Source organism: Anabrus simplex, chromosome 2 (genome assembly GCF_040414725.1).
Source record: "Anabrus simplex isolate iqAnaSimp1 chromosome 2, ASM4041472v1, whole genome shotgun sequence".
Lineage (NCBI taxonomy): Eukaryota > Metazoa > Arthropoda > Insecta > Orthoptera > Tettigoniidae > Anabrus > Anabrus simplex.
This window is the reverse complement of record NC_090266.1, coordinates 1076858427-1076886418: the sequence shown is the minus strand read 5'-3', so window position 1 is coordinate 1076886418 and position 27992 is coordinate 1076858427. Positions and strand designations below refer to the sequence as shown.

At 39.5% G+C, this 27992-nt stretch overlaps 1 protein-coding gene across 5 annotated transcripts in view; it reads right to left on the bottom strand.

Annotated features, from left to right (window-relative positions):
- Positions 1-27992, bottom strand: part of LOC136864710 (probable tRNA (uracil-O(2)-)-methyltransferase) — a 148951-nt gene that overhangs the window by 86173 nt on the left and 34786 nt on the right. For all 5 annotated transcript variants that reach the window (XR_010859361.2, XR_010859362.2, XM_067142039.2 and 2 more), the window contains exon 2: positions 15414-15863. Coding sequence is in view for 3 of the 5 variants with exons in the window: in XM_067142039.2 (XP_066998140.1) it covers positions 15414-15777 (364 nt within the window). In the remaining 2 variants the exon portion in view is untranslated. The remainder of the gene's footprint in view (positions 1-15413; positions 15864-27992) is intronic.

Genomic DNA, 27992 nt, shown 5'->3' with positions numbered 1-27992 from the left:
ACTGGATGCTTCTTCAAGAAATCTTTCAGTGGGTTCGGGGCAGTTAAGAAGTTCTGAGAAGTACCGTGCAAGTTCTTGGCAGTTTTCTTTATTAGTAAGCGCCAATTTTCAATCTTGTTTCCTGAAACATAAGTTCTGTGGAATGTATCCTCAGATTTTTTCTGTGAATGTTCTGTAGAAATCCCTTGTGTTGTGGTTTCTAAAGTTTTCTTCAATTGACTCCAGTTGTTCTTTCAGGTGCTTTCTTTTCTCTTGCCTGATGGTTTTGGATACTTGTTTTCTGGTCTCATAAAATTCTCGTTGAGTTTTCTGGGATTTTCTACTGTTGTATTTCTGAAACGCAGATTTTCTTATCTCTAGGGCTTGGTTGCATGTTGAGTTCCACCAGGGGTGTTTTGTATTCCTTTTTAAAGGTACCATTTCTCATGCCTTCTGTATGATTTTGGTGTGGAATTCTTCCCATGTTTTCGCTGGCTGATTTTCCCATGCTTCTTTTAGATCCGTAACAGGAATCCGTTTTATGTCAAATTTCTGTTCTTGGATTTTCTTGGGGTGGTATTTGGAGTAAACTTTACTTTAACTCTTGTGAGATAGTGATCAGAGTCGACGTTTGCTCCTCTTCTCACTTGTACCTCACATACCTCTTTCTGTAGCCGATACGAGATAGCTACATGATCAATCTGAAATTCACCAATGGATTCAATGGGGGACCTCCAGGTTTTTTGTTTCTTGGGATGCTTCCTGAGGGATGTGGACATGATTTTAAGGTTGCACTGTTGATATAGTTCAATGAATCCTGAACCGTTTTTGTTGGTAAATTTGTGCGCCGGGTAGAGTCCTCACAACAGTTTTCCTGTGATCCTTTTCTCGGCCCATTTGTGCACTGAAATCGCCTAAGAGGATTTTAACGTCATCCTTTGGAATTTTTGACATTACTTTTTCAAGTTTGTTCCAAAATTTGTCCACGTTTTGGGGATTCTTCTTGTTGTCTATGTTTGTAGGGGCGTGTGCATTTATTAATGTATTTTTTTATTGGCACACTGAATCCTCATGGTCATTAGGCGATTGCTGATGGAATTTTCCTGGATCGAATTCAATATACTTTTATGTACTACGAAGCTCATACCAAATAAAGGGGTCCTATTTAGAATCTTTTGGTCTGTTTTACTTTTGAATATATGGTAATTTCCATAATCCATGGTGGCATCATCAGTAAATCGAGTTTCCTGCAGGGCAACGATAAGAATTTTTTGCCGATCAAGTTCTGTGACTAAATTTAGTAATTTTCCTGGTTGTATCAAAGTGTTGATATTGAATGTACCAATGTATGTGGGGGTTTTGTGGGATAGTTTACCAGAGAGCTCCGACTCTCTCCCATGTTTTTGTGGTTGTCCAGGTTCCCCAGAAGCCGAAAGCCTGGTTGCCGTCTCAATGCGACGGGTGGAATGGATACCACCTGGAGTAATGTTGTTACTACGCTCACGAATCATGTTTGGCTTGTAATAGGAGAGCCAGCAGTGCTGGGTGCTTAGAACCAGGGATTGTTAGTTCCTGGAGCTTGATATTGCCGCCACACCTACAAGGTGTCAGATGCGGACCAGGAAGCCGGTGGATACCACTCAGACGCACCTGGATTTTAAACAGACTTTTTATTACTATCCCAAAAAGCAAGTGTGCCTCCTCCACCAGTTCCGCCATACCAATGATCTTCATCTCCGCCTTCACTGCCGTTGAGGTCTTCACTCGTAACCCTGAGCTGGGACCCTTACCAGATGATACACACCAGGTCAGTGTGCTCTGGGACTCACATAGGCAGGGGCGCCACACCCTGGGCAGGGCTGCCTCCGAAGAGGGTCCCTACCTGCTACATTGTTATTATTATTATTATTATTATTATTATTATTATTATTATTATTATTATTATTATTATTATTATTATTAAAGCGTCTTTACTGTGGCGAAGTTAGGGCTCCCGGCCCTTTCTTACACTTAACCACTTCATGTATAAACAACATAATTTTTACATAAAATTTAAACATGTGAAATCTTTACAACCTAAAGTATAACTAAAGCAACTAAAGTATAACTAACTAAATTAACTAAAGTGAGTAAAGTATAACTAAAGTATAAATAGAAACACATTACAATGAACAACCATATTCACTCTCATTCATGCATCCCATTCACACTCAAGAAAGACTGGAAGTGCTTATAAGATGATGCTGGCAAAGGATTTTAAATTTTGTCTCAGATTTAGCTTCCCTGATGTCATTGGGGAGTTCATTCCACCAGCTCGTGGCGGTGATCATGAACAACCAGCTCGTGGCGGTGATCATGAACAATCTGTTGTAGGTTGCGGTTCGATGCACAGGAATTTCTAGCGTACAGCCTGACCGGGTATTGAACAGGTGTAGGGAACTAAGGTAGTGAAATCTGGTGGATAGGTAAGGAGGAGTGTTTCCAGAAAGCAATTGATACACCAAAGTAGTTGCATGGAGTCTACGTCTGTCATTCAGCCATGACCAAGATAATTGTCTATAGTATAGGGATACATGGGCATATGGTCATATGTCGAATGCATACCTGATGCATGCATTTTGGGCACGTTGCAGTCTCATGACTTGCTCGTTACTGATATCAATAAAAACTGTATCACAGTATTCGAGAATTGGAAACAAAAGTGATTGAATGAGCTTTATTTTCAGGGACCAAGGAAATATATTTTTAAACCGCTTCAGGGGATGCAGGCTTTGATATATCTTTTGGCACATTTTCGTCACATGTTGCGACCAGTTCAATGTTTTGCTTACAGCCACACCATGATTCATAACTGTTTCACAATATGGAATAATGGTAATGTTTAGTGCTACAGGAGGAATTTCGTATTGTTTTAAGACGTGTAAGTTTTTGAAGTACCAATGATAATTGCTTGCGTTTTGAGAGGATTAATTCTGAGATTGTTACTCAATGCGAAATTACTTATGAGACTTAAATCTGCATTAACTTGTTGTACAGCACTCTGAATTTTATCAGTTTTTGAGTGGTAGTAGATCTGCAGATCATCAGCATAAATGCAATGTAATGTGTAATCGATTTGGCAACATCGTGTAAGTAAATTGCAAACAGCAATGGTCCAAGTAGAGACCCTTGGGGGACACCGAGGGGTTTGTTAAGCCACTCAGATTCAGAGGGATCACTGATTTTCCAGCAAAAATGCAGTTGTATTCAGAGCTATCACAGAGAGAAATATTACTTGGAAAGAATATTCAACGATTCACAGAAGAACAGTGTTAATGAAGAAATGTATTACACTGTAACCACAAAATAGGCTTATATTATTTCAAAATGCAACCTGCATATAACAAGGGTCAAATTGCACTTACCTGGGCATTGTAGGTAATCAGAAATCATGGGCATCCTAGTTTTAAGAAATTATACACAGGAGTTGTCGTGTATCTCTTTTACGCACAAAGCAACATTTACAAATCGTGGCCAGCATGCACTACTGGTCAGTAAACAATCCCCATTGGCTTCGCCAAGTGGAACGTCAACGTCCATGGAGTGTAAACATGGTGTAGATTAGTAGGCCATTATATATGTCATACAACCCTTTTACATAGATGGGTCTCTAGATGCCAATAAGTATATCCACCTTCCTAACACAGGAACTTCCACCAAAGTTATAGAACAGTTTGCTCCAGATGAGGAGGAACACGTGGTATCAGGATGATGACTGCCCAGCTCAAAATACTAGATGTAGTACAGCTTGCCTTAAACAAATATTTCCCAGATGGAGGATTGGGCAAAGAGGACCTGTAAGTTGTCCAGCCTCTGCCCCAATTTGACACCTCTAGATTTCTTTCTGTGGGGAAAGCTAAAGATATTGTCTACAATTTCTTTCTGAGGGGAAAGCTAAAAGATGTCTACAAGAAAATAACGACTATACCGAATGACATGGAAAGCTGTACTGGAGCAGCCTTGTGGATATTTCTTCTGAAATGCTATGTCATGCGCAGTGATTTTTGTGAGAAAGACTGGTATCATGTAATGTGGCAAATTGGCATCATTTCAAACATAACTGGTAAATGTAAACATACAAGCAAGGAAGGCACACGTACTCTAGTGATGGCCGGTCAACTGGAGCAGACAGCAATCCCAGATGGAAATGAAGATATACTGTGAACAATTTGCACTAAGACCCTGCAACAAAAGCCACTGTGATTTTAATTGTTTCTATTTTTATTTTATTTCCAAGCATTGTTGGAATCACTGTATGGGCTACATCTACAACACCCTATATGTACTTCCATTCTGTCAAAACAGCACATCTATTGCATATCTCATTTTGAAATTTTTGCAGTGACAGTTTTAGGTGATTTATCCTGTATACCATACATACATTTTTCTTTAATTCCTACTAACTCAATATTAAGTCATGTATTGTATATTCTTAAAAGAAATGTACTCAAATTCAGTGTTCATCACTGAGTAGCACTGAATAAAACAGTACAGAAATTGACAGGAGCAATCACCTCACTTAGTGTTCTGAGGGCTGCTACAGACACAGAATTTTAAAATTCTCTGGCCTTTTCTTCACTTTTCTGACCTTATATTATTTAGAACTAGTAAAATAAGAACACAGGCTGCTTCTCCACTAACTCTGAAACCAACTCTACCGAGCTCGATAGCTGCAGTCGCTTAAGTGCGGCCAGTATCCAGTATTTGGGAGATAGTGGGTTCAAACCCTACTGTCGGCAGCCCTAAAGATGGTTTTCTGTGGTTTCCCATTTTCACACCAGGCAAATGCTGGGGCTGTACCTTAATTAAGGCCATGGCCACTTCCTTCCCACTCCTAACCATTTCCCGTCCCATCATCGCCATAAGACAAATCTGTGTCGGTGCGATGTAAAGCAACTTGTAAAAAAAAAAAAAAGAAACCAACTAACACTTTTCATTAACTACTTCACTTAATTCAAGGGAAATCATACGTAAAATTATTATAAGGTGCCAGCCTCTCGTGAATGATGATCCTTAGATTTCAAAGCTCTAGCTGATAACTACTTGCAGAATGCCCTGAGGATTTAATGAACAGCATAGTTTATCAACCAAATCACATATCTCCATTTAGTACAAAGGTCAGTCTTTCATTGACAGTCCAGCCCCTTGGCTGAAACGTCACCATAGTGGTGTTAGGTTTAGCGGGCACTAGGTTTGATTCCTGGCCAGGCATTTTAGCCACATTTGGTTATTTCCTCTAGCTAGGGAGCTGGGTGTTCGTGATCATCTTTACACATCTTCATTTATATACATCACACTACTGACTAAAAAAAGAAACATGCAATATAGAATACATCCCTCCACACAGGTTTGGCATAAGGAATGGCATCCAGTCATAAAATAGGGAATAATACATATAAGTGCTGACCCCACATAATTGGGAAAAAGGCCAGGAATGAAGAAGTTAGCCTTCACTGACAATTATATCAGTTCTAAATAGCTGGTGAGATATGTTTTGAAAATTGTATCTTGAGAGTTAAGAAGATGTGAACACAACCCGATAACTTTGAAATGTTTCAAGAAAACATTAGTCTATTAGAATTTAGTACATAGACTGAGGCATCAGAATTTAAAGTTTGAAGGTCCTTTCTTAGTATTTGACAGCTGACTCAATGTGACCTGTGTATATGGTGTGACCGGTCTAGAAAGCCAAGAATAACGGACAAGAGGATTCGTCGTGCTGACCACATGACACCTCATAATCTGCAGGCCTTCAGGCTGAGCAGCAGTTTCACTTGGTAGGCCATGGATCTTTGGGGCTGTTGTGCCATGGGGTTTGGTTTGATAGGCTATATAGTATGAATTTTCAAATATGTTTGGTTGCTTTCACAAGTGGTAACGTTATAAAAGTACAGTAGCATTTTAGAAAAATAGTTTTCCATAACAAATTAAGATGCGATTCACATCAGAATCTGCACAGTAAAAATGTTTCAATTTTTTTTTGTTCATTCCTATAATGAAAATTAAAACAGATAACAAAATAATCCCAATAATAAACTCTGGTAGAACTAATTGTTTTCAAAGAAAAGTGCAAAATGTTCATGCGGCAGTATCCAACTCATATCAGACTGGCAAACTCCTGTGGAGGAGAGGTGCAAATTCAGCATCACTCCACTTCTGTTAAGGAATTGAATGAGGCAAACTCTACCTTCTTACCACTTCTTTCTCCTTCTTCATATAAAGAAAAAATTGTTTATTCAGCTTGACAAAAGAATAATTAGACCTTTATAATGAAACACTGCAACGATATCTTTCTTTATTTCTTCCTTCCTTTATTTATTTACTTTCTTTACTTTCTGTTTAATGTCACACTATATTACCGGTATATACAGCTATATTACCGCTACAGCATAACCAACTCAATCTGCACACAGTGGTGAGAGGTGGGGGTGATGATAAAAAAACTACTCCACTCCTCCCTGTTTTATGTTGTCACAGGAACTGAGGTTGAGATCAGTATCCAATGTTTTCCTGAAACAAGTAATGCCTTCAGCATGACATTCTCACAGTTCACCAAGCGAGGTGATTCCAGGTTTGAGTCATGTAGCGGTGAGCTTGCATTTGAGACATGGTGGATCAGAAACACAATGTTGGTAGCCCTGAATATAGTTTTCCATAGCTGTCCTTTTTCACACCAGACAAATGTTGGGACTATATCTTAAAAACACTATGGCTACTTCCTTCCCATTTCTAGCCCTTTCCCACTCTTGCATTGCAGAAAACCTTCTGTGTGTTAGTGCAATTTTATACCACTAGCAAAAAAAAAAAAATCTTACAGTTCCATAAACCAAAATGAACATTATGATGTTTATGTAAAGCTGGACAATCAAGAAATGACGCATGAAAAATTTTGAAGTCCTGTGTCAGGTGTCAATATCCTTGGATGGAGCAGTACAGCTACAACAAAAAGGTATGCAACTTGCTTACTGTCAAATGAGACTTTCCTGATTAAATGAGATAGTGCACATACCTGCATATCAAAATAACATAAAAGAATACAATCACGTGGAAAAAAACTGCCATAAAGGTTAAATAAACATGTGAAGTGAGGGACATGCCTGGCAAGCAAAATTCAATGTGAAGCACTCTATGATGTGCCAGTCTTAGTGCAGGGGGAAAGGTCCTTGATTATCAACCAGGAGATCCGGAGCTCGAATCCACGTATCAGCATTTTTTTTTCTTTCTTACTGGACTCTGTTACTCTATTGTGTAACTGCATCATACTAACCATCCTTGCATTTCTACTATGAATGCTTGCAAGGAGCATGTAGTTTATCATCACTGCCCCCCTCCCCCCAAAAGGAGTGATATAGATGTATAAATATGCTACGTGCCACATACAGCGGGGAATAAAGGAAAAACAAACCCCATGGCGCAACAGCCCCGAAGGGCCTTGGCCTACCAAGCGACCAATCCCCAAAGGCCTGCAGATTATGAGGTGTCGTATGGTCAACACGATGAATCCTCTCAGTCGTTATTCCTGGTTTTGCAGAGCGGGGAATAGCCTTACAATATTAAGCGTGTTCCAGCACGTGCCAATTAGCTCCGAGGAAGAGTACGGGCCTGTCAAGATGAGAACCAGGATTCAAATCCTACTCTAGCCATTATTTTTCTTTAAACTTTTAGTGTTGCATCAACCAAGTTCAAATTAATAATTAATTAATGTTATTTGCTTTACGTCCCACTAACTATTTTTATGTTTTTCAGAGACAATGAGGTGCCGGAATTTAGTCCCACAGGAGTTCTTTTACGTGCCAATAAATCTACCAACACGAGACTAACGTAGTTGAGCACCTTCAAATACCACTGGACTGAGCCACGATCGAACCTGCCAAGATGGTGTCAGAAGGCCAGCGCCTCAACCGTCTGAGCCACTCAGCCTGGCTCAACCAAGTTCGTGTGTATCGAAATTCATTGAGAAATCTAGCATTGTGCCCTTAGTTATGTTAGTATTGAAAAGGACTGGTTTAGACATGACTTAATACCTCATCCAGCATCCATTGACAAATAATTTGTCGGAGCCAACGTGACAATAACCCAACAAGGTTCCTTAAGTATTCCTCATCAAGGACAATCTCCTCCGATGCGTCCAACATAAAGCCCCACAAAGCACCCTGCAAACACGGAGAGGATGATGCCAGTGTTTCTTTATATGACGTTCCTACACTTTGGCCACACATGTTCAATGGGGTTCCAGTATGGAGCTCAGGGACCCAAACGAGCAGTTCAGTGGAGTCCTGCTCAGAAAACCAACCCTGAACATGATCGCTCTTCTGGATTGAGGAATGGTCATGCATGAACTTCTGGACAGCACTCTCACACACTTGAAACCATAATATTATGCAGAATGTCCAAATATTGGTCCAATGTGAGATGGCCATCTATCCGATGAACCACTCCAGCCCCATCAGACAATATCCATCCCCAACACGACACAGACATGTGGCCACTGTATTAACACTTGGTTATATATCTTTTGATATAGATGTAGATTCCCATAGCGAACCTGAAATATTTGTTCCGAATGAGTAAATTTATAATACCAATATAGTTGGTCCATTATTGGACATTATAAATTTTCCAGCTAACTCATTCGTGGTTGCCAGTGTTTTGCCCCAGTGTGCTAAGTTGGGCTCATCAGTTGGTAAATAGCACACCTACCAAGACGCATGGCTAGTGCATACCGTAAAGGCCACTGCGTAAGCTACTTGGAGCCACGAGCAGTGCCAATGCACTATGAAAGACTCTGTCTCATTATCAAAAACTGATGCCCGCCTGGCGATCAGATGATATAGATGTAGATTCACTTACAGTTATGAATTTCATTGGTTCCGTATTGAAGTGGGATTACAGTAAAATTAAATTCTTTCAAGGTCCACCTATTCAATACAATGACGTTTTATTGTGAATTTAATCACATGTCAAATAGTCAAATGGTACTAGTTTCGGCATCTATGTGCCATCATCAGCCTTGAGTACAAATTAAAACAAGATATATATTCCTAAAACATCTAAAACACATTTTAACTCATTGTAAAATAACATACAATTAATGTGGTGATACATGAAATACGATAAAATTATGATACAATTGGTGTGATATAAAATTCTTAAAATTCCGGCTGTTCGTTACATAATTCAGTCTGTGTGCATCCGGGATGAGTGAATTTTTGCAGTTGTATGCTATGTGAATGACATTTGTTCCTTTAGATATTAGGTGGTTCCAGGGAAGTTTACTTTGATCATATAAGATCGTGATGTAATTAGAGATGAATTCCCACTTCAATTTGAACCTTGAGCAGCATGTAAATGTGTTGTTACACAGATGGACATGTAACGAACAGCCGGAATTTTAAGAATTTTATATCACACCAATTGTATCATAATTTTATCGTATTTCATGTATCACCACATTAATTGTATGTTATTTTACAATGAGTTAAAATGTGTTTTAGATGTTTTAGGAATATATATCTTGTTTTAATTTGTACTCAAGGCTGATGATGGCACATAGATGCCGAAACTAGTACCATTTGACTATTTGACATGCGATTAAAATCACAATAAAACGTCATTGTATTGAATAGGTGGACCTTGAAAGAATGTAATTTTACTGTAGATGTAGATTCCCATAGGGAACCTGAAATATTTGTCCCGAATGAGTAAATTTATAATACCAATATAGTTGGTCCATTATTGGACATTATAAATTTTCCAGCTAACACATTCCTGGTTGCCATAGTGCAATGGCACTGCTGGTGGCTCCAAGTAGCTTATGCAGTGGCTTCTACGGTATGCACTAGCGTCTTGGTAGGTGTGCTATTTTCCAACTGATGAGCCCAACTTAGCACACTGGGGCGGAACGCTGGCAACCAAGAATGAGTTAGCTGGAAAATTTATAATGTCCAATAACAGATACTCTATAATGGTATTATATATCTTTTGTCATATCGGGCTCCCCTTGACCTGTAAACATCAAGCGGCCCAACCTCCGCCAATCTGAAAGGAGTCCCATCAGAGATCACACATGATCCCAATTACAATTTAACTCCATCTCAGCAAAAGAGCATCAACTGACCATCTGTTCATCAGAGAGAGACTCCTCGGTTTTCTCTAATGGAGTCCGGATTTTCGTAATCGTTGGACCATGTATGGACATGCAGGAAAATTGGCTGCCTTCATGACGTCCGCTGAGATTAAGAATGGGTTCTTCTGTGAAATTTCAACTAACCTTATCTCTTCTTCCCTAGTAGAAACCTGCTTTAAACCACTGCCCGGTAGGTGTCCAATGTACCTACACACCACCAGAATCCATCTCTTAGCAGCCCTAAGTGAAACGCCACACCAAATTGATTCCTCACTAATGCTAAAATTGCTATGTAGGACGAGAGCCAGCACTCGCTCTGCTGACAAATGTGAATAATGTGCCACGTCAGAATGGAGTGGAGGATTTAACACTGAAGTTAGCTCAGCCAAACTGTGTTCATTGCCCGACGTCATCACGGAGTATTAGTTCGGAAACAAAAATGTAGCTTACAGCTCACCCACTGCACTACATGGGAGCCCGCTTATAATTTCATAGAGCAGTATGCAAGTGCAAGCCACGAAGAGAGAGAATTTGCCTTGCCTTAGTCTGAATACGAAATTTCTTGCATGATGATAAAACAGACAGACAGATACAAATCGGTTTGCTGCCATCATTTGCCTTTAATTTACCTGAAACGTGTAAACAGCTCAAATTTTTGCATAAACATATAAGAGAGATAAAATTTATTGTTTAATATATCAAACTCACACAGTACACAGCAGAAAAGCGGACAGGTAGGCAATGTCCACATCTGATTTCCAGTATGTAAATATGTGTTTCTTAAGTGATTAATGATGGAAGTGTTGTCGTAAGTTTCAAGTGAAGGAATGCGTTTGTGTGGACCAACTGGATCTCTATTTGAAGGGTAGCCTTTGAGAGAATTATTAATGTGTTTAATTTAATTTTCCTAGTCATCATCCGAATAGTTTATTATTTGGAAATGGTCACTAACATCAGGGACGAGATTCAGAACTTCATTAATGCAGGTCGAACCAATAGCGGCATAATTACGGTCATCAGATTTTAAATTTAATTGAAGTGTATCATTTGATAAGAGATTGAGTATTTCTTGTACATGCCAATATGATCTTCATAAAACACTCAAAAGTTATTATTGGGAGAATCAGGTATGTAAGTTTGTCATCAACTTATTATCATGTAAATTAATCAGAAAGAGGGTGGAAGAGAAGTTAAGAGAAGAGCAGTATGGCTTCAGATCAGGAAGGTCCACAGTGGACCTTATATTTGCAATAAAACAGTTACAAGAGCACCATTATGGGTGGGATAAAGATCTACTTATGGCATTCTTGGACTTTGAGAAAGCATATGATCATGTGTGCAGAAACAAGGTATGGGAAGCCTTACAGATAAAAGGTGTCAAGAAGCAGACAACAGAAAGAGTGAGGGAAATGTACCAAGGGAGTGTCAGTTGTGTGAAAGTAGGGGGAGAGAGAACAGACTGATTTGAGCACAAAAAGTGGATTAAGACACGGAAGTGCTCTGTCACCTTTGCTCTACATTGTTGTAATGAACGTGCTAATGACTGAAGTGGCCAAGGAAAATTGGGGAAGGAAAAATGAAAGTCATGGTGTTTGCAGATGACTTGTTAGTCTGGGGAGAAAAGGAAGAGGATATCCAGGAACAGTTAGATGCATGGGAAGAGGAGGTGAAACAATATGGAATGAAATTTAATGCCAAAAAGAGCGAGACAGTGATCATAACTAGAAAAATGGAGAGACCTAAGATAGGGATAATGCTAGTAGGGGAACAGCTTAGGAAGGTAGAGAGTTTCAAGTACTTGGGAAGTATCATACAGGAAAGTGGAAGAAATGATAAGGAAATATTTGAGCATGGAAGACATGCAGGAGTATTTCTGAAAAGTGTCAGTAGCCTGGTTCGGAGCAAGGAAGTCCCTCAGAGAAGCAAAAGAGTGATATAGAGGACGTACTATGTACAGTACCTATTCTGACGTATGCAGCAGTAACTTGGGAATGAGGCTGAGAGCCGTAACTACGATACAGGCAAGTGAAATGCAGTTTCTGAAAAGTGACAAGAATGGATAAGATGAGAAATGAGAAGGTGAGAGATATAATAAAAGAAGAGCCACTACAGAACAGGAGAGAGGCATCTATACTTAGGTGGTATGGACACGACAGAGGAAAAAATACTGAGGAGCATAAGTGAAATGGAGATAACTGGAAAACGACCAAGAGGAAGACCAAGAGACAGGTGGATAAAAGGAGTGGAAAAGTGCGTGCAGAGAAGAGGACTGGGCAAGAGTGACAAGGGAGAAGTGGTGGGAAGACAAGAGGAAATGGAGAGGCTTATGTTCCAAGCAAACCTGGCCAATAGCTGGAAACTGCATATGATGATGATAAATAAAATTTAGGATGCGTGGATTATTTGATCCAGTGATAATGTAGGAGTCTGTTCTTCAAGTAAAAGCCAGCATGATGAATGCATATTTTGTTAGACTTGTCTTGGGTAGTTTTTGTATTGCAGCATCGTCAATTATACCGGGACTCATGTAGGCGAGTATCATTTGTTTGTGTGGGAACTGGAATACTAAATTTATGTAGGTACATGATAGGAGCAAAGGACTCTAATGATGTTTTATTCCGACAAGGGCTAATTCTGACGAGGATAGCTCATTACCAAGGAGAGTCGCCGTTTAGTGCGGTCTACATTTATATTTCACCAACGTTCCTAGAGGTTGTTTGGTTTGATGATTTATTTTGTTATGTTCATTTGGGGATCACAGGAAATGCTGGAAGCCATGATTTTGATGCACCAATCAGTTGCTGTCACATGTCTGCACATGTGCATCTCCTGCATCTCACGAGTACATCTCTGTGTCATTATGTGTGAGTGAGTGAGTGAGTGAGTGAGTGAGTGAGTGAGTGAGTGAGTGAGCGAGAGGAGTAGACATGTTTAGTGACCAATTGAAAGAAACACAAAATGGTGCTCACGATAAAACAGCTCATGTTCAATGCCGAGCATTACTCGAAGCACAATTCGTGGAAAACCTGTGCAGAACTGTTTGCACAAGAGTTTAAGACTAAGTATTTTGGCAAAACTTAAAGCAAAGTCTGCAATGCAAAACTTAGTGGCAAAATGGCGTGAAACAGGCTCTGTAGTAAATAAAAACCGTAACTATCCGAAAAGAGTTTGAACACCAGAAAACATGGCTCGAGTGAAGGAAAGCCTGGAACAAAGCCCGATGAAATCTCAACGCCCTGTGCAAATGGGAATTAGGAGATCGTTATGTCGAAACATTTTCATAAAGGACCTGCATCTGTATCCTTACAAATTTACTGTTGTGCAAGTATTAGAGCATCCAGGCAAACCTTCACGTGTTGAGTTCTGCCGGTGGTTTCTGAGTGAAGTGGAGTCAGCACTTTTGTATCCTCAGTTTTTCATTTCTTCAGATGAGGCCATTTCCAGCATCTCCTGTGAGTACCAATATAAATGGTCCGTTACTGGACATTATAAATTTTCCAGCTAACTCATTCCTGGTTGCCAGCATTTTGCCCCAGTGTGCTAAGTTGGACTCATCAGTTGGTAAATAGCACACCCACCAAGATGCATGGCTAGTGCATACCATGGAGGCCACTGCGTAGGCTACTTGGAGTCACCAGCAGTGCCAATGCACTACGTGAGACTTAGTCTTTTACCAAAAATTGATGCCTGCCTGGCCATCAGATGATATAGATATTGATTCCCATAGGGAACCTGAAATATTTGTCTCGAATGAGTAAATTTATAATACCAATATAAATGGTCCGTTATTGGACATTACAAATTTTCCAGCTAACTCATTCCTGGTTGCCAGTATTTTGCCCCAGTGTGCTAAGTTGGGCTCATCAGTCGGTAAATAGCACACCCACCAAGACACATGCTAGTGCATACCGTGGAGGCCACTGCGTAGGCTACTTGGAGCCACCGCTGCCATGCGTCTTGGTGTGTGTGCTATTTACCAACTGATGAGCCCAACTTAGCACATTGGGGTAAAACTCTGGCAACCGGGAATGAGTTAGCTGGAAAATTTATAATGTCCAATAACGGACCATTTATATTGCAATTATAAATTTACTCATTCGGGACAAATATTTCACGTTCCCTATGAAAATATTTCATGTTCCCTATGGGAATCAATATCTGTATCACCTGATGGCCAGGCAGGCATCAATTTTTGGTAATAAGACTAAGTCTCACATAGTGCATTGGCACTGCTGGTGGCTCCAAGTAGCCTACACAGTGGCCTCCATGGTATGCACTAGCCATGCATCTTGGTGGGTGTGCAATTTAACAACTGATGAGCCCAACTTAGCACACTGGGGCGAAACGCTAGCAACCAGGAATAAGTTAGCTGGAAAATCTATAATGTCCAATAACAGACCATTTATATTGGTATTATACATTTACTCATTTGGGACAAATATTTCAGGTTCCCTATGGGAATCAACATCTATATCATCTCCTGTGAGGTTCATTAACAAGGATCAATCCCACAGCAGTCCTATTGTAAATATTTTCCAGGCAAGTTTTATTTTCCCACCCTGTATAAGATGCCCTTACCTTGTCTGTTAACTTATATGTTCCCCATCCCTTAAAACCAAGGTATAATTTATTTAGGTATTATTCTTACATCATGGACCAGACACGCCTGGGATCCATTAACTAGCTTGGAGCATTACCATTTTGGTACAAATACGGGTACAATATCAAATGTAACACTAGATAAAATTAGCTTTTGGATTAGCCAACCCAATGAGCAGATAAAGCTTCCTGTGTGCAGGCTTGAGAGAAGTATACAGAAAGCACAAACAACCAGTCTCCTAACTACTTGAAGTTAAAATACCCACAGTCTCACTGGGAACTGAACTGGAGTCCCTTCAGAGCACTACTACTCAGCTACAGAGCTGGACTGTTCCACGTGATCTAAGATCCTACAAAAGATAATTAAAAAATGTAATCCAATCACATTTCATAATTTGGCTGACCTCACTGAATTATTTGATAGAATGCAGCAATCGGGTTAACATCATCTACAAGAATCCGAATGAGGAAAATATTGTCTAAAATCTAACCTAAATTCTAAATATTTAAGTAAAATACTAGGAAAGAAAGTAATATTTTTATACTTACAGAATAATACAATTTAAAGGCCATATTCAAGAGAAAAATCTCTAAAATCACTCCTACAACTAGGTACTATATTTTCTAAATGTGGCACAACTAGAAGACACTGTTCACACTCATTACTTACCTAAAATAGTAATTTCCAACAAAGGCAAATGATGACTGCTATTCCTTGGTATCAATTTTCTTAATGTCAAACACAACCCAAAATCACCATCTTCATCTTTTTTGTAAATGTCCATACTAGAAAATATTTGCTTTATTTCATCGTCAGCCATAGATTTTGTAATCTTGGTATCAATCAATGATTTATATACTTCATTAAGTGGGACAGATTTATCAATATTACTGGTTAAAATAGGCACAGCTCCAGTAACTCGTCTATTAATGACATGCGGTTTATCATGCCACACTTTTATAGCCATCCACACTTGAGACGAGGAAGCAGATGTAGAACTCTTCATCACAAGTTTAGATGGAAGAGACTCCATATTTGGAAATTAATTTAAAGCAACTAAAATACACACCAAAGGGTAAAACTTAAGTGTCTCAACTATGGCCTTGGCACACCAGCATACTGCAAAAGAATAACACACAAAATCAGCAATGAAGTTGAATATAACACTATCAAAAAATGTAATAGAATCTACAATCCTCAAAGTGTATTTGTACACATATTTATATACACAGTTCAAAAAAATTAGGGGAACATGTTTTATAAAATCTGGCATGTGAATGTTAATTTGGTAGATGGGGATCCAATGGTCGTACAGCATACCTTGAGACTTTAGCTAATCAGGATATGTCAAATCGAAGTTATACTCTATCTGTAGGCATAGCCATGAATTAAGCTGTCAGGTGACCCCTCGAAACAAAGCGAATAGCGGTGCATCCATGTGTTGTGAGGTACACACACTACTGTGGTCATTTGAGCATATAATACATCAACCAGCACATCCCATGAGACATCTTAACGAGATTCAAGTCGCAAGGAACGTCACTCTGATCCAGGAAGTATGGACTTTTCGTCGTGTTGCTGTGGATCTCAATGTCTCTCCGTCAGTCATTCACCACTTGTGGAATCGCTACAATGAGACGGGCCAGTTCACAAGGAGGGTTGGACAAGGTCGTGGATGCATGACAACCCCACAGGATGACCGATATCTGACCATCTGTGCATTGCAGTGTCGTTCAGCAACTGCCAGAGAACTGCAACAAGACCTCAGGAGAGTCACTGGAGTCACAGTGTCTGACCAGACAGTAAGGAACATGTTAAGAGAAGTGTCCTTATGACCCAGACATCCTGTTCGAGTGCCCCGTTTAACGCTGCAACATTGCGCAGCTCGCCTTCTGTTTGCCCGTACCCACGTCAACTGGCAACTTCGCCAAAAGAGACCTGTGTTGTTCACAGATGAGTCCAGATTTCCCAACACAGAATGATGGACATCAACATGTATGGAGATGCTGTGGTGAGCAGTACATGCCAAATGTCCAGGAAGGCGACCCATTCGGACAAGGTTCTGTGATGCTGTGGGGTGGAATCAGTATTGATGGCCGTACGGATCTTGTCGTCATCCGTGGTAATCTTACCGCTGCGAGGTACATCAAGCAGATACTGCTACAGCATGTGCTGGTTGCTGCATACGGTGTTGGCCCTGAATTTGTACTCATGCACGACAATGCCAGGGCTCATGTAGCGTGCACCACCAGAGCTGTCTTGCAAGAACTGGACATTCAAGAGATGGAATGGCCAGCAGTGAGTCCCGAACTTAATCCCATCAAGCATGTATGGGATAGGCTTGACAGAAGTGTTCGTGGGCATCCTGTTCCACCACGGACTCTGCAAGACCTCGAACAGGCTCTCATTGAAGAATGGGACCTGATACCGCATGACCTCCGTCGACTTGTACGGAGCATGCCACGTAGGTGCCATGCTGTGATAAATGCTCGTGGAGAACATACACCATACTGAAGCTCCCCAACTGTGATAATAATCCACCCTGGAGGACTGTTATCACTTTGTTTTCACTCCTATTTGGACATTTCCGTTTGTGTTCTGAAAATGAACGCGAATCCATCGATGCTCTTTTGTATACTTCAACGGTAAAGAATAAAGGTTTAGTTGGTAATATACCTGGGTGTGAGGTATTGTTTTGTGCAGCATAGCATACGTTCAAAAACATGTTCCCCTAACTTTTTTGAACTGTGTATCTACATGATTTTTGATTTTCAAAACATATGTAGAGAAATACTTAAATGCTGAAAATAGTACAAAAATAATCTTACAAGGGGGCATTCCCTACTCGTCACCACCGATTTCGCTCAAATTTATAGAACATGCAGGGTTTGGCTAGAAATGAAATTACCAGAAGTGGGAACTCCAGATGGCCAAGCGTATAGAAGATAAAAATAAAAATAAAAGTGTTGACGCAGCTCTCGCACCGTATAAGCCACTTACGTTAGCGCGCATCCGAGCAGTTCTTGGCGCAGCGGTAAAAGCTTGGACTATTAATTCAATGGTCGTGGGTTCGGCTCCCCGTGTGGAGAATATTTTTCTCAATTTTTATATTATTCATTTATTTTAATTTATTTTATTTATTTATATGCAAAAGGCATATAGGACATCATTTTTTTAATGAGCGCACAATTGTAGAAAATTTGGAGTTGCGAACTTTCCCGACGTGTTCAAACAGAAATTCTTCTTTTTTCTCCTTTACTGGCTATCTCCCCTCCTTGGGGAATGTGCCATAAATGTAAGTAGTCGTTTTGCTGTAAGATTCGTTTTCACCGGACAAGTGAAGGTTGCTCCTGGCGGCTGTACACAAACAATAGATTCTTGGCACAGGTAGGAAAAAAGTCTGACAATGAAATCCCAATTTTTTATGTTTTCTATGCCTTTTGCGTATAAATAAATAAATAAAATGAATTATTCACCTCTTTGCGTAATTGGAAAATGAATAATATAAAAGTTGACCGAAAAAAACAGTCTCCACATGGAGAGCCGAACCCACGACCATCGAATTACTAGTCCAAGCTCTTACCGCTATGCCAACAACTGCTCGGCGTGCGCACTAACGTAAGTGGCTTATACAGAGCGAGAGCCGCGTCAACATTTATATTTTTATTTGTATTTTCTATACGCTTTGCCATCTGCAGTTCCCACTTCGGGTACTTTTACTTCTAGCCAAGCCCTGCATGTTCTATAAATTTGAGCGAAATCAGTGGTGACGAGTAGGGAATGTCCCCTTATTAGGAAGAACTTCCAGTAATGTACGGAAAGGATTTTCAGTTGAGGACAATGAAAGAGCATATTCTAGGTTGCATGCAAAGAAGTTCTCACAATCCAATTATCAATCAACTTCCTTCCTTTGCCATTTTGTTTGTTGAATCATACTTCAAACATCATTTTTCATGTAATTACTAAGCAAATTTGTAATTTTCTCCCATGTCAGACATTACATCTAAAGAAAGATGCTTGGAAGAAAACAGACGATTATTATATTTCAAGAGAGCCTACATCATCTAATATTCACATTCATTATCCAGCAGTAGCTGTGCACACATTTTCTTCTTATGAAAGAGCTGTTGCTGCTGTTGTACTTCTTCTTCATCTTCTTCTTCTGCCTTACATAACACTGCATTAACACAAATAGGTTTTACAGTGATGATGGAATAAGAAAAGGCTAGGACATGGAAAATAGCGGCTGCAACTTGAAGTTCTTTGCAATTATTCACATACTTCTAATATGAAATTAAAACTTTGAGTTTCTTTTAATTTTTCCCTTCTCTTGCTCCTTTTCCCACAACCTGCTGGAGTTGCAGGTGGGAACTGTTTCACACAGATGAATGATTTTCTTTTAATACAACTGGAAATTTTAATCCTATCTTGGTGTGGAAAATCATCGTGACATGTTATTCACAACACACTAATTTGACAATGCAATTCTACATGTTCTTTTACTTTGTTGGTTTGTGTATGATGTATGTAACTGCCTAATTTTCTCCCATGTCAGACATTACATCTAAAGAAAGATGCTTGGAAGAAAACAGACGATTATTATATTTCTCTTCCTGTCACACTCATAGGCTGTCCTTAGCAGCCCATGAGAATGTTACTATCTGTCATTCCCATAGACTTTTCTTGATTACCAATGGGAATACAAGAATCTCACTCACAGTAACTCTCATAGTCTAGTCTTCTCTCTCTTCTTGTTTGTCAATGTGAATACAAGAATCTCACACACCGTCATTCTAACACTGAGGCTTTTCAGTTTACAACGCCCTTGCTAAATAACAATATTTGCATGGCATCCAAGATGGAAACATCCCTAATTATTACACCTTGCTAATGTGATTACATAGGTCAGATAAAAAATTAAAACACTTACTTAACATGACAAAAAGTATAATAAACACACACTGAACAACTGAATAACTGAACAAATTAAAGTAATCATGATTTGTGGAGTGGATAAGCCTGTATATCACTGTCCACTTCTTTTCAAAATCTTGGAATTGCAATAAACACAGCCACTCTCATTTCCTTCTCTGCATGGATTTAAACACAGTAAAAGCCAAACTCCAGCTTCACACAAACAACAAGTTGTAAACAGAATTAAGATTTGCTGGTCTCGACTGCTTAGACTGCTACGTACACACACATAATATACACACTCCAGTTTTTTATTTGGAATAGAGCTCAGCTCTCAAGTCAAGGGCAAACCATCTCCCATAACCCTCCCCTTATCTCAGTCAGCACCTCTCTCGCCTTCTTTGGTGAAAGGTGAAAGGCAGGCAAGTAATCCAGATCATAGGGTATTCCCTGGCCTAATGAGTTAGATGAGATACTGTTGAAATGACTGCAATTTCAGTATACTAGTGTATAGTATGTGCGAGGCATAAGGTATAAGATCGAGTCCAGTGTATTATGATACCGTAATTTGCTGTAGAGCGTGACTTCGCTTTATGGGTGGATTATGGAGAAATGTTTGAGTTTTATGGGAAGTTTTAAAATTAAAATGATTTAATTTGTGGAGAAATACAATAATCATGCCACAGACTGATAATTTAATGTGACTGAGTTTAACTTATGTTAATATTCAATAAACCATTTCAGGTATACCCATAAAAATAAAAATAAATGTGTGTAGTACATAAGTCAAGTGCTAGTAGTACACCCTATTATGACAGATGGTCTTCAGTGAGTTGGCCATTAACAATGTTTATACATCCAGATTGTAATGTGTCGACATCAAGTCCAATCTCAATAAATCCTTGTAAGGCCGTTTTTGCCCATTCCATTGCTAAATCCTTACCCTTTCCAATAATTACTGTATCGTAAGCAAATGCGAGGACTGTCAGAGGTTTCAGTCCAGCTGCTAGTGAAAACCCGTATTTTGTTGCTACAGTTTCTTCAGCAAGCTCATTGAGAATGTGGTCTGTAGCTCAATTATATAGAGGGGGTGAAAGGGGAGAACCTTGCATTACACCTTACAGTAATTTAATGGCCTTTGTTGCAGAATGATTATCCTCAATTTGTGTCCCATTTCCTTCTTGTAATGATAAAATTAGGTCAGTTAATTTGGAAGGGACTGTGGAATTTTCCAAAGTTTTCTTAAGATGTTCATGACCAATATTGTTGAAGGCTTTATGTATATCGAGAAAAAAGTCTATTACATCGACTTGGTATGTATACTAACACATGTGCACATGTCTTTCTGTGGCAGAAATATTTCTCAGCTTTAGTCTACTTTCAGCAGGTACCGAGCTATGGAGGCAAGTTCTGCATTCAGGAGACGCTTGGGTTTGAACCCCACCATCGGCTGTCCTGAGATTGGTTTTCTGTGGTTTCCCATTTTCACTTCCAGCTAATACTGGGACAGTTCCTATTCACAGACCACATCCAATTCCTTCCTCCTCCATACCTAATTTCACTCATCATCACTCATTATCATCTACATTAGTTCCTGAATGAAATAGGCCGTAAAAACATGCCATATAAATTCATCTCACTTCATCCCCGATTTTGTACCGAAAAATGGAACCAAGGGACGGACGGACGGACACGAACACATACACCGAGTCTACTTTTAGCAGGTAGCAGTAAAATTCCTAATGAGTTCAACCTTGACAGTGAAAGACAGTATTTTGAATAAGAGAGCTTGGCTTGGGACATCTTGGTCTCATTCCTATCTGAATGGTCATGTTGCCAGGAATTTTGTTTCCTGGAAAAGCTAGGGCAACTGAACTAAGCTCCCCACCATTCTTCAACTGTTCTTGGTTTGAGACTGTAACTTCAGTTTTTAAGTGTGATTTCAACATGTCTAAAGGGGAGTGTTCAGGGAGTGTGAAACTGAGACAATTCATTCAAAAATTTGGGGAACAGATTTTTAGTAGTGATGGTATTATTTTCTACTGTAAACTCTGTAAAGATAAGGTACTGGCTCAAAAGCATTTTAACACTAGAACCTCCGGAATATATTATATACCTGGAACCGCCGATGCGGTCATTTTGACCACCATTGAAATGATTATATCTTCGTTCTCGATACGCACGGCTACTCATTGTTATCCTTTTGCCTCTGTTTCTGTACATTGATTTATGAGTTTCAATATTTATTTGTCAACAAAAAGACGCCACGCACTCGTTACACTGTCGTCAGTTTCATACCACTATGAATATGGAGTAAGTCCTGGATTTTCTTTCAATGGGTAATGCGAGCAATCCAACCAGGTGTCATCTTCCCAGTCTGCTACAGTCCACTCCCTGATGCCATCAGGACCTGAGGACGTATTATCTGACCATGGTAGGCTTTTACCTTGGTGGTCATGTCCCCTATGATACCATGCTTTACGGGTTACTATGTCTACGGCTGTACGAGAAGAATTGAAAACTCGTCAGTACTCAGCCTATGTGAGGAATCATAATTTGAATACAGTATAAATCAAGGAACTTCACCAAATTTGTTATGCTGATAGTTATAACAGTACTAATATCAACTTACCTTTCAGCCTGAACAATTCGGTTTTGAGAGTGATCTGAATCACTGCTTTCCGAGTTATCACTTGAATGGTAATAATATTTGTATGCATTTTTCTTTTTAGGTCCTTTATTTGCCTTTGCTGGCGAAATGTAGTGTTTACAGTGCACTATGCCTTCTGGTAATTTTCACTTTCATTGACCTATCTCAATCTCATCATTGGCTTTGACAATATGAAAGTGACCGAGGTATGAGCGATGCTAGTAATACCATTCCTTATGCAGCCAGTCCATGTTATGAATGGTGTGAAAATGTCACTCATAGGGTCGGTTGGTGCATGCATTGCAATGGGCTTGGCAGACTGATATGTAATAGCAACTTCTGGTTCGGTGAGGAAAGCAACGGGAAACTACCTCACTCCTCATTTCCCTAGTATGCCTCCTGAGTGACACCAACGCTATCCATGACAGCTTTTGGGGGAACTGTGGAGGATCAAACCAGCCTTCGGGCTGAATACCCAACATACATAAAATACAGGTCCCTTATATCTGGACCACATTCTACATCAGACATATCTTCAGGAACGTCATTCAATAGACTCAGCAACTGATGGTTTACGAGATATGTTTACTGCACTGTGAGAAGCTGACAAATGATAAAACTACCGGAGACGCAGCGGAAATAATGCTCGTACAATTCGTAGTATATCCGAGTTCCATTGTTGTGTTTTTGAACATTCCTTTGTTGATAGGATAATTATTAGTAGATGATTACATCTCACCGAAAGATGTGTGTTATAATACATTTTATTATGAAATTAATACAGCGGTCAAAATGACCGCTCCGGAGGTAGTAGGTATACCCGTTACTTACACCCCATCCATTGATGCAAAATTAATTATATTTAAGGGATTTTCCTGACCACTAATCAGGAAAAGTCACTGCAACTCAATATCTTACAATAAAAACTGTAGTCAAAATTGAGTTTGGAAAATGTGTAGCGGTCATTTTGACCGCTCCGGCGGTACTAGAGTTAATGTGCAACAACCAGTGGTGTATGCTGGGATCAAAACGTGGGCTACCACCACTAGACTCAGTTTACCCCATTTTGATGGTTGGTTTAGTGAATGCCAAGCCCTACACATTCTGAGCTGCAGCCAATAGTCAATGGAGTAGCCTGATGTGTTTTCAAGACTGCTTCACAAGCTACTGCTCTGGGCTCTGCTACTGTCAATAATCAACACCTGATCAGTAGAGAAGGTAGCCTAAGGTTTAGCAAATTAAAGTCCAGCTTTGTGCCAAAATGAACAGAATGCTTGCTTTTAGTCGGATGGACCCGGTTCAATTCTCAGAATCAACACCCCTCGTACTCTTAATTCCCCTAGCTTGGGGACTGGGTGTTTATCACGTCTTCGCCATTCATTTTATCCTCATTAGGTCACCACCAAGCCTATACAGATGCCATGCACCATTATTATTATTATTATTATTATTATTATTATTATTATTATTATTATTATTATTATTATTATTATTATTATTATTAATGTATTATTAACATTTTGAATTTTACAGCATTATCAGCAGTCATACCCATCATTCACTGGTTTATTAGCTTCCTCAGGAGATCAATGGTGGTGTCCGACCCATGATCACGGGTTTGATTCCAACCAATCAAAGAGAACACTAAACCTGAAAGAATGCATTTCATTTTAGCAGATCTACCTATGAAAAGAAAACTATATTACTCCTATGACAGTAGACCTGCAGTTTCTTTCTACAAGGATGTAGAAGCAAAAGGGAGTGATATACCAGCACTTTGTTATCTGTATAATTAAGCCATAAGTATGAAGTGAGGAAGTATATACGATGAGGAACGTGTGTGTCAATTCAGAAACTTCTGGAGAACTTCAAGTCTCTGAGCTATCTCTCCTTCGTTAGCAGTGGTGATCCGATGGACTGAAGCCTAGCACACCTATCCCCCCACGTCCCCACACCTAATCAGGGTTCAGCAGCAAGCCGTGCGAGGTAAGGCAAGGGGAGATGGACACAATGCCTGGGCTGCAATATCTTTCTCTGATACCTTGCACTCAGAAATGCAAGCGACATTTTATCTTATTGCGTTCAATTTTTGTACATGGAACAATGTGCCAAATGCTTACAATGTAATGTGCTTTAGATTTCCAGCATTCTCATTTGAGGTTAGGGCTTCACCGATAGCCTTGGCAGCCCTCAGTATATGCCACTGGCAATAACACTGTGATACCAGCAAGCATGAAAGGTGGTTAACAAGATTTTCCACTCTGTAGAACAGGCAGTGCCTCCTTTTTTGAGGGAGCTTCTTCAAATACAGTCTCATTAGATAGCACTTCAGAATTTTGTCAACATCTGTCTGCATAAGGTAAGGGTTATTCTGCCCGAAGGCAGGTCCGAACCTCCGCAGAGGTGTTCCTGAGCCGGAGTTTACATGCGGTAGGGTGGCCAGTTCCTTTCCGCTCCTCCATTCCCTTACCACTGTCTGCATGATGTTAGTTACTTCCAATATTCCTATAAGAAAGTAAATAGTGTCAGCTTCAGATGCTTCTCTCTCTCTCTTTTTTTTTTTTTTTTTTTTTTTTACAATTGGCTTTACGTCACACTGACACAGATAGGCATATGGCGACGATGGGATAGGAAAGCGCTAAAGGAAATGGCCATGGCCTTAATTAAGGTACAGCCCCAGCATTTGCCTGGTGTGAAAATGGGAAACTACAAAAACCGTCTTCAGGGCTGCCAACAGTGGGGTTCGAACCCACTATCTCCCGAAAGCAAGCACACAGCTGTGCGCCCCTAACCGTACGACCAACTCACTCGGTAGGGGAAACCTTCTCAGAGAAGTACATCAGTCAGTCAATTCCTAAAAGAATCAATACTTAGAAAAATATTATATATCTCCTTACTTTGAAGATGTGTTAACCCTCTTAGTGCCATGCTCCCATGCTGACAATGTGCCAAGAATGCCAGGCTGATCAGTAGCATTTTGCAAGTCCCTATTTAAAACGCCACATAATTTACAATTTTGAATATTTTGACTTTAAACATGCAGGAAATGTTGATTTTTTTTTTTTTTTGGCTAGTTGTTTTAAGTCGCACCAACACAGATAGGTCTTACGGCGACGATGGGACAGGAAAGGGCTACGACTGGGAAGGAAGCGGCCATGGCTTTAATTAAGGTACAGCCCCAGCATTTGCCTGGTGTGAAAATGGGAAACCACGGAAAACCATTTTCAGGGCTGCCGACAGTGGGGTTCGAACCTACTATCTCCCGAATACTGGATACTGGCCGCACTTAACTGACTGCAGCTATCGAGCTCGGTAGGAAATGTTGAGGATGGTATGTACTTGCTACTGACAATGATTACAATACCCTATCTGTTAAGTTTAAAAAAAATATATATTTTTCTAAATATTTTCTGTATACTTTGAAAACCAAGAAATCAAATGTCAAAAAAATAGCAATAAAAATAATTAATTAAAATTACAGATAAAAGGTGGTAATCCCTCTGCAACACAGCCATACAAGTGAATAAACAGAGGAAATATGAAAAATATCTGTTTGGTTGTTCAGTAAGTAATTACTGTTACATAACTGCCAATCGTCACATGACCAGAGAAATGCATGAAATTCAAAAATCCAATGTGCATAATGAGCTGCTTAGTGATAAAAATAGAAACTACGTTCTTTACTACATACAAACAAAATGCAAGATATTGCCATCTGCCATTCGTAATCGTGCTAAGTTCAGATAGTAAGGCATGCTGTTCAAACGATGATATAACATTGTCTTAGTTTATTGGCATTCGAAAGGTTAAAGAAGATAGATCTACAGTTCTCAACAATAAGATATGGATTTCAGTGGACAAAACAGTCAATGTACATGGGAGATACATAGCTAATGTTATTATTGGTGTAATTGGTGAAGTGTTTCTTCAAACATGTGTAATTCTGGAGAAAAGTAAATCATTACACCATTGCAGTGTAGTTTGATGATGCTATGAAGCTTCTGTGGCCAAAGGTGCAATGAGAGACAACATTCTACTGTTAGTAACTGATGTGCCCCATACATGACCAAGGCAGGGAAAGAACTCAAAAACCACTTTACCCCAAAATGATCCATGTTACGTGTCTTGTACATGATTTGCATAGAGTGGCAGAAGAGGTTCAAAGCAACTACTCTGATGTAGACAGGCTAATTCCTAATGGGAAGAAAATATTCCTGAAAGTTCCACTTTGAGTACAGAAGATGAAAGAAACAGGCCTTGCTTTACCTCTTTCTCCTCAACCTATCCTTACTCGCTGAGGGACGTGGCTCAATGCTATTCTATATTATTGCAGAAATCATGATTCCTTTGAGAGGGTACTGCAGGAGTTTGATTGTTCCGATTCATCATGTATTACAATTGTGCAAGATTTGATGTCTTCTAAGAGTCTGGTCAGAAACTTGGCATACATAACATCAGAATATAAAGGTCAATCACTCATTCTGAAACTGCAGGGCTTCCAGTTTGTGATGTACGGGAAATTGTAAAATAAACTGATCCAAAGCGAGCAAAAGGTGAAGGGGCTGACACACAATCAGTACAAAATTGGAAAGCGTGCTGTTGTCTAATGTAGGTTATAATGCGCATCGGAAGCTGAGTGACATACATTGTGGACACAAAGCAAAATTTGAGGATTCTGAACCAGAATTTTCCCCGGATGAAAAAACTGTATTCAAATTTGCTCTTAACATCATATGATGTTAAGCGGAGTTTCTGCAGGTATAAAAACATCCCATCTGACACAAAGAGGCTTTCAATTTGCCAACATTTCTATATTCAATTTTAATTATAAAAACCCTTTGTTCATATCTAAAGTAACTCAGTTCAAGCATGTACATTTTAGAAAAGTATTGTTATTAATTTTAAGAAATGTAATGTACTTGAAAAAAATAGAATTAAAGGATATGAAAGGGTGATTGGTAAATGTGGGGAAGATATGAAAGCTAATGGGAATGGAAAGCGTCTGCTGGAGTTCTGTGCTAGTATGAGTTTAGCAGTTACGAATACATTCTTCAAGCATAAGGCTATTCACTGCTACACATGGGAGGCTAGGGGTACCAAGTCCATAATAGACTATATCTTAACCGACTTCGAATTCAGGAAGTCTTTTTTTTTTTTTTTTAAACATAAGAGTTTCATTTTTGGTCCGTATTGAACTGAGAATGGAAGATAGGAAAAACTAGAAAGGTTCCACCTTTTCAATACAAAAATGTTATAGGTTTATTTATAACATGTATTTGCACTTGGGACTAGTTTCGACGCTGTGTTGGCGTCATCATCAGCCAAAAAATGGGAAAATAGGCCAGTGTGTAGGCATTCATATTACACAAGGTGTTACATTAAACAATACAAATCTTGCAAGGAGATAAAAACATGGATGAATATAGAAACAAATGAATCGTTGGAAAGCAAAAGTTATACATGTTAAAAAATAACCTTAATCACACATCTTGCAGTGCGAAAATATTCGTCTTGAATGATTCCTGAGTGTAAAACACACGCGCACACATTTCTGAAGAGCCAGCAGGCAGGACAAAGTAAAGTGAAACCTTAAGGGATCTTCTGAGAAGAGTTCATCATTTTTCTATGTTCCGATTAAATAATGAAGTCTCCCTTGAGTTCCTGATAAACATACACAACAGGAA